This window comes from Nestor notabilis, unplaced genomic scaffold (genome assembly GCF_000696875.1).
Source record: "Nestor notabilis isolate BGI_N333 unplaced genomic scaffold, ASM69687v1 scaffold12836, whole genome shotgun sequence".
Classification (NCBI taxonomy): Eukaryota; Metazoa; Chordata; class Aves; order Psittaciformes; family Psittacidae; genus Nestor; species Nestor notabilis.
Window position 1 is genome coordinate 26,745 of NW_009931657.1, and position 7,398 is coordinate 34,142.

Below are 7,398 nucleotides of genomic sequence, written 5' to 3' on the forward strand. Positions count from 1 at the left end.
GTGCAGCCGGCAGAGCGGAGTTTGGCAGCTCTGCACGAGCTGCTGCAGCAGGCAGAGGTGAGCTGGATTTGGCTGGTGTTAGGCAGGACACAGCTCATCCCTCCTGTCCCCAGCTTCGTGCACAGCCCATGCACCTCCTCCTTGCTCTTCGGAGCCAGTAGGAAGGTCAGACTCAGGTTTAACAGGGGTTTATGTGCAAACCCCATCCCTCCCTGCACTCTCACCTTCCCCTCCCTGCTTAGACAATCAGAATCACAGGCTGGTTTGGCTTGAAGGGACCTTAAAGCTCATCCAGTTCCAACCTCCTGCCATGGACAGGGACACCTTCCACTAGAGCAGGTTGCTCCAAGCCCCTGTGTCCAACCTGGCCTTGAACACTGCCAGGGATGGGGCAGCCACAGCTTCTCTGGGCACCCTGTGCCAGCACCTCAGCACCCTCACAGGGAAGAGCTTCTGCCCAAGAGCTCATCTCAGTCTCCCCTCTGGCAGGTTAAAGTCACTCCCCCGTATTCTGTCCCTGCAGGCCGTTGTCCAAAGGCCCTCTCCAGATTTTTTGTAGCCTCTTTAGGCACTGGGAGCTGGTCTGAGGGATGCAGCCCAGAGGCAATAACCTGAGCTTGACTGAAATAAATTTTACAGCCTGGAAAAAGCTGGCAGCTGAACAGGGCCTGAGGACGGTGATGAATCTTTAGCAGATAGATGTAGTTTGGAGCTCAGTCGCCAGAACCTTTCCTCAGTTCTGGCAGTGGGAGGATGAAGTCACCCTGTCTCAGACATAACAATCCTGTCTTGCCTCAGGCCCTGGGCGCTGAGCTGCAGGAGCTGAGCTTCCCAGTGAATCAGGAGCTGGATGCCGTGAAGCAGATTGTGGCCAACCCCCCTGAAGAAGTCCCTGAGCAACTGCTGAAGGCTTTGGAGAAGGATGCCAAGAACCTGCAGAAGTCTCTGAGCTCTACGAGTGATGTCCTGGAGTCCCGGCTGCAAAACCTTCGCGGGGCAGCAGAAACTGAAAAGGTAAAGCTGGCATCTGCCCCGAGCATCCCAGTGCTCCTTCCCGGGAGCGCTCTGCTCCTTCTTTACGTGATAATATCCCTGTTTTTAAGGCTAAAATCCTGGCACATCACGAGAGTCTCCAGGGCAAGCTGCAGGAGCTGCTGAGCTGGGTCTCCAGCACCACAGAGTCACTGGAGGGCAGTGATTACCACCACGAGACTGATGTGAACAGCTTGGGCCGCTGCCTGCAGCACTACAAGGTAACCATAGCAATGCCCCTAATCCTGCTGGCTGATGAAGATGCTGTCCTCTGCATGGAGAAGCAGCTTTTAATCCTGCTTCCCTCCTGGAGCCTACCAAGGGTTTGCCCTTATCCTGTGTTGCAGGAGGAGCAACAATACTGTATTTGCTCCAAAGTAATTTGTTTCTACAATACAGGAGCCATCTGCTTTGGCTGTTTGGGGAACATGCTCAAATGTAGGTGTGTGGTGGGGGCTGAGGGATTCCCATCTGGCTATTGAGGAAAGAGCTGCTTCCTTCTGCTCTTATTGCTCCATCCATCACATCTGCCCTGGTCTCCATCAGCTGTACAAGGAGCTCAGACTCCCCTCCATATTTATTCAGGCTGCCCTGTGTTGGGGTAGGTTGGATGGGGCTTGGAGTAACCTGCTTTAGCAGAAGGTATCTGGGCCCATGTCAGGGGGTTGGAACTGGATGAGCTTTAAGGTCCATTCCAACCCAAACCAGTCTGTGATCTATGATTCCCTTCTAGCAATAGCTTTCAAGATTTGGTCAGTTCAGCATCTCCTGGTTGCTGGTAGCTTCTTGGTATTGAACTCGGGGATCGAAGGCTTTAAGAGCTGTTGGTGGCACCATGGCCACTGTAGACTGTACAGGCCTGTAGAGTCATTTTGACAGGTCTTTTCTCTGCCATTTAGGAGCTGAAAGAGCCCTTGGCTGATACCAAGTCTCAGCTCGACGCCACTGCCTTCGACATCCAGTTCCTTATCTCGGAGCACGCCCAGGACTTGACCCCTCAGCAGAGCAGGCAGCTGCTGCGGCTGCTCAATGAGCTGCAGAAGGCTTTCCGGGACCTGTCGGAGCACGTCACGGCTCGGGTGGAGGTGCTGCAGGTCTGCCTCCAGCAAGTGGAGCAGACGGATCAGGTGAAGGTTGGGAGACATCTGCTTCCTGGCTGCAGTTTGCTCGCTGAAGTGCTTCCCGGCCACAAGAACGTGCGCTGAGACACCTCCTGTTTGGGATTTCCTGTGCATGCCACTCACAGTTTATGACTTATTGCACATCATGAGCTTCTTCTAAAGTCTTTTCTCTTCTACCACGTAACTCCCAGGTGGAAAGTTGCTTTCCTCCCAAAAGATGGAGCCTGGCTGAGGTCTGGGTAGTGCAGCCATCGAGTTGCTTTGGGCTGGGTGGAATAAACCCACCAGAAAACCCCTGTGCAGAGGGGTCACCACAGACACTTGGCAGTTTTAATGTCTTATTTCCACTGCTCAAGTCAGGTATAGCTGTCCCAGAGAAACGGCGGATGATTCAAGGCAGCAGGCAGCTGCAAAAGCAACTACTCAGGTCTCTGCTGCGTTGCTGCAGCACCCATCACTGCATGGAGCCTCTTATTCAAGACAGGATTAATGTGGTTTTTCTTAACAGTTGCTCTCTGTAACTCTTGCCTGTCTTCTCTGAGAGAGTGTGTGTATATTAACCAGTTTGCTTTGCTTTTTCAGATTGAGTGTGCGCCCATCCTAACCCAGGAAGAACTCGCTTTGCAGCTGAAGAGCTCTTAAGAAGGCTCTTTCAATGTGCTTCTATTGCGTATCTTATGACTGGGAGAATCAAGCAGTGTTTTGCACAAGTTTGTACATCACCTTGCTGAAATGCCCAGTGAAACTCAAAAATACCCCTTTATCTCCCCTGGGAAAGGGGAGCAGGAACGTTGCAGGGACTTTCAGGTCACATCATGCTCAATTGCTCAAACAGGCGCTTCTGTGTTGTGCTCTGGCAGCAAAACCAAGGAGCTGGATCGGCTACAGAAACACTTTCCCTCTCCCAGGCTCCCTCTCCAACCCCAGGATCAAAACCAGCCTACTTGGGTTCTTTGGGGCTCCACAGTGGTGCTGCCTGACCTCAGGTTGTTGTTACCTCTCATTAGATGAGTTTCTGCTGCAGTTTTAATGCTCGTGAGGCTGAATGGAAAAGGCACAGAAACTTGTGGTTGAGCTCTCCAGGATGGAGCATAGCTCCACGCTGGAGTTCAGTGGGCTTCTCAAAGAGCAGAAACCTGCTCGAGCGGTGGCAGCCGTGCAGTGAGCAGCTCCTGCTCAGCAGGGCCTTGGCACCGCAGCCCCATTCCCATAGTGTGTGAGCCGGAGAAGGGAGCCCATGGAGAGCTGGGAAAGCTGGTTTCTGTGCTGCATCCTCATCTTCAGGAGCTGCTGTAACCTCTCACCTTGCCTTGCAGCGATGAGCACAACCTGGGGTGCAGCACTGGTACTAACTGTCCCCTCTCGCCTCTGCTCTGCCCGCAGACGCTGCAGGAGCAGCAGGCAGCCCGGGCGCAGAGCCTGGCTGAGCTGAGCCGCTGGCTGAGCCAGGCTGAGGACACGCTGGTGGAGCAGCAGAGAGCAGCCAGCGAAGGGGACCTGTCCACCCTGCAGCAGAGGCAGAGCCATGTGAAGGTCAGTGCTCTGAGTGCTGGGGGGCAAAAGGAGGAGAGGCTCGGGAGGGCGGGGAGCTGATGGCATTGTCTGCCCAGGAGCTGCAGAGGAACATGCACACCCGAGCCGCCTCCTTCGCCAGCATCCTGAAAAGCACAGAGGAGTTTCTGGAGGACAACAAGGCGAAGATGGAGCCTGGGGAGCTGGCAGCGCTGCAAGAGAAGCTCCAGCGTGCCAAGGAGCAGTACCGGTCCCTGCAGGAGAGGACAGAGATGGCCCAGAAGGAGCTGGAGAGCGCTGTTACTGCTGCAGTGCAGCAGGAGACTGAAAAGGTGACATGCAAAGAGCTTTAGCCCTTCGGCTCTGCTTGAAGGTGGACAATAAGGTTCCAGATGCTGCAGTCAGATTCGTTTGGGGTCTTGGCATTCAGCTGGGTGATGCAGCATAAAGCAGTTTGTGGTCCCTTCCTGTCTGTCCCTCAAATAAGGTGCCCCCCAAGTATTTTTCTCATGAAATGCCTTGAGAGTTGCAGCCACAGATGGGCTGATTGTGGAGGAGCTGGGGGAGTAAAAGGCGCTGACCTTTAATGGGAGCTTGAGCATCAGGGATCTCCATTGCTGGTGATGAAGGTGATGCTCACACCTGCATGGGTGGAGTTGAAGCATTTCAGGGGGGGGACTCTGGGCTCCATCAAGGTTAGAAGTGCAATGCTGAGTTTATCCAAAACTTCTTTGCACCTTCCTCCCTTCCAGAAGAGCCACGAAGGTTTGTGGAGCTCTGTGAGTGTCTCAGGCTTTTGCTGTGGCTGGAAAACTGTTCAGGGTGTTTCCTCTGTTGATTTTTTTCTCCCTCCTCCATGCAGCAGTTTGCTGAACATGCATAAAATGGGTCCTTCTTTATCTGGCGCCTTTGTGCTTTCAGATGAAAGCTGCCAAAGAGCTGGAGGAGAACAGCAAGAAGATTGACTCCCTTCTGAATTGGGTGGCATCACTGGAGCAGAAGGGAGGGCTCCTGGAGTACAGACCCCACCCCATCGAGCAAGCACCAGGAGAAGGAGTGGGGGCAGGCACTGGGGATGTCCCTGATGGCCACGTTGTGGGAGCAGACAGTGCTGCCGAGAGCCTGGATGAGCAGTACGAGAGGCTGAAGGTCAGGACATCTCATTCCTCTCAAAGCTTTCTGCCCCTTGCACTGACCCTGCTGATGCAGCTGGGAGCAGCATGGGGTGTTAGATGTGTCTGGCCTTGAAAACCTGTGTTCAGGGGAACATTTTCCATATGGGAAACTTGGGAAGTCACTACTGGCTTCCTGGAGGACTTGCCCTCTGGGTTGGTGGTAGATGCTGTGGCATGGTGCCATCAGGGCAATGAAAAGGTGCCCATCATGGTCAGACAAGGGGTTCTGTGTGCAGAGCTCCTGCCCCTATCCCAGACTTGCGGTGTTCCTCACCTCACCAGTGCTGTAGGAGGTGAGGTACACTGGGTGCTGCTGGGCAGAGACCCTCAGTCTGGTTTGAGTTGGAAAGGACCTTGAAGATCATCCAGCTCCAACCCCTGCCATGGGCAGGGACACCTTCCACTAGAGCAGGTTGCTCCAAGCCCCTGTGTCCAAGCTGGCCTTGAACACTGCCAGGGATGGGGCAGCCACAGCTTCTCTGGGCACCCTGTGCCAGCACTTCAGCACCCTCCCAGTGAAGAGCTTCTTCCTTATACCGAACCTGAGCTTCCCTGTTTCAGTTTAAACCCATCACCCCTTGTGCTGTCGCTGCTGTCACAAGCATCACCTTTGCTCACTGGCATCTTTCAGGCCCAGCACCAGGAGCTGCTGTCGCAGCAGCAGGATGTCATCCTGGCCACGCAGTCAGCACAGGCGTTCCTGGACAAGCACGGCCACAGCCTGGCCGGGGACGAGCGGGCCCGGCTCCAGGGCCGGCTGGCAGAGCTCAAGCACCAGTACGCGGCTTCCCTTGCGCAGTCGGAAGCGCGGCTGAAGCAAGTGCAGGTCCTGCGGGATGAGCTGCGCAAGTTCCTGCGGGATCATGGCGAGTTCGAGGCTTGGCTGGCGCAAGCGGAGCAGGATCTGGAGGGGATGGCCAAGGGGGGCAGTGACCCCGCGGCGCTCCGGCAGCTGCTCCAGCGGCAGGGCAGCTTCTCCGAGGACGTCATCTCCCACAAAGGAGACCTGCGCTTCGTTACCATGTCAGGGCAGAAGGTGCTGGATGCGGAGGGAGCTGCTGGGGACGCCGGGTCCCCGGCGCTGATGTCCGGGAGCGTGGTCAGGAGCAAGCTGGAGGATGCGACGCGGCGATACACCGCGCTGCACTCCAAGGTATGGGAAGGGCTGTGCGAGGCTGGGGGTTGAACCCTGGGTGCTGTTTTCCTCCTGTGCGTGTAGAACAAGCAGGGAAGGCAAAGGGACGTCTCTCTTGAGTGTCTGGCTGCACTTACAGAACCATAGGATAGTTTGGGTTGGAAGGGACCTTAAAGACCATCTAGTTCCACTCCCCTGCCAACTTCTAGCACTTCTGTAGATTGTAGGACAAGGATTGTCTTTTTCAGGGCTTGGGCAAGAGTAACACCTCTAGCTTGGTCTCCTGTAATTCCTTTCGCACATATGGCAAGACTGGGTTTTTTAATTGTTTTTTCTTTCCTGATGACTCCTGTGCGTTTTCCACCAGGGCCCAGGTCACTCCGTGCTTTGTTTGCATCCTCTCCTCATGCCTTGTTGCTCTTTTGCAGTGCACCAAGCTTGGCTCCCACCTCAGCACCTTGCTGGATCACTACCAGCAGTTCCAGGAGGTGGCAGAGTCTCTCAGGACGTGGCTGCAGGAGAGTGAAGCTGCCGTTGGGAAACTGCTCTCGGAGACGGTTTCTTCGGATCCGGCCATTCTGCAGAAGCAGCTCGCCAGTGCCAAGGTACAGGATCCATGGGTGATCCTGGGGGACACCGGAGCCTCTGTGGGAACAGACTGCCCATGGGGACATCCCAGTGGGACATGGGGGAACATTCGTCCCCAGTGAGGGTGTCTGAGCACTGGGACAGCCCAGACCCTCTGATCCAGCTTTGCCTGCAGCATGGGGTTGGACCTTCCAACCTATGTTGTTGTTTTCCCTAAGGAGTTTGTGATTAAACAAGATCCCTCAGCAGGGTTATGTAGACCCTGGAGCTCCCTGTGGGTACAGGGCTCTAATTTGTGATCCACCACTGATTTTGCCCCATCTTGTGTCAAAGCAGCAGTTGCAGGGAGACCTCGCTGAGCATCAGGTGCCAGTGGAGAAGCTCCAGAAAGCAGCTCGGTCCCTGCTGGAAGTACAAGGGGAGCCGGCCCCAGACCATGGGCACATCCAGGAAACAACAGGTACAGAGCAAAGCCACCACCTGCATTAGCAGGGATGGTTGAGGAGGGTGTAAAAGCCTCCCTCCAACTAGGGAGGGAAGATGAAGTTTCCCACTTTTGGGAGAAGGTGAGGCAAAGGCTCACAGCAGCGCATCTTCAGGGCTTGTGTTTGCCCATGGGGAGGGCTGTGATCCAGGCTGGCCATATTGTGTTGGATCCCTGTCTCTCTGCTGAGTTTGGGGAGGGGAATCCACCATCAAGGGGTGTTTGGCCAGAGCCAAAGGTGATACTTGCTTCTCACTGAGCTCTTTGTACCGAACTCCACAGATGCCATCGTGAGCCGCTTCCAGAGCCTCTCCCAGCAGATGGCCCAGAGCTCGGACCTGCTGACGCAAT

The 7,398-nt window shown here is 55.2% G+C and overlaps 1 protein-coding gene across 1 annotated transcript in view; it reads left to right on the top strand.

Annotated features, from left to right (window-relative positions):
• LOC104406899 (microtubule-actin cross-linking factor 1-like) overlaps nucleotides 1-7,398 on the top strand; it is a gene marked incomplete at both ends in the record, with an annotated part of 43,539 nt that overhangs the window by 24,417 nt on the left and 11,724 nt on the right. The window contains 11 exons of the mRNA XM_010016016.1: nucleotides 14-57; nucleotides 799-1,014; nucleotides 1,104-1,253; nucleotides 1,932-2,165; nucleotides 3,537-3,686; nucleotides 3,764-3,997; nucleotides 4,587-4,814; nucleotides 5,472-5,993; nucleotides 6,404-6,580; nucleotides 6,900-7,023; nucleotides 7,330-7,393. Coding sequence (XP_010014318.1) covers nucleotides 14-57; nucleotides 799-1,014; nucleotides 1,104-1,253; nucleotides 1,932-2,165; nucleotides 3,537-3,686; nucleotides 3,764-3,997; nucleotides 4,587-4,814; nucleotides 5,472-5,993; nucleotides 6,404-6,580; nucleotides 6,900-7,023; nucleotides 7,330-7,393 — 2,143 coding nt within the window. The remainder of the gene's footprint in view (nucleotides 1-13; nucleotides 58-798; nucleotides 1,015-1,103; nucleotides 1,254-1,931; nucleotides 2,166-3,536; nucleotides 3,687-3,763; nucleotides 3,998-4,586; nucleotides 4,815-5,471; nucleotides 5,994-6,403; nucleotides 6,581-6,899; nucleotides 7,024-7,329; nucleotides 7,394-7,398) is intronic.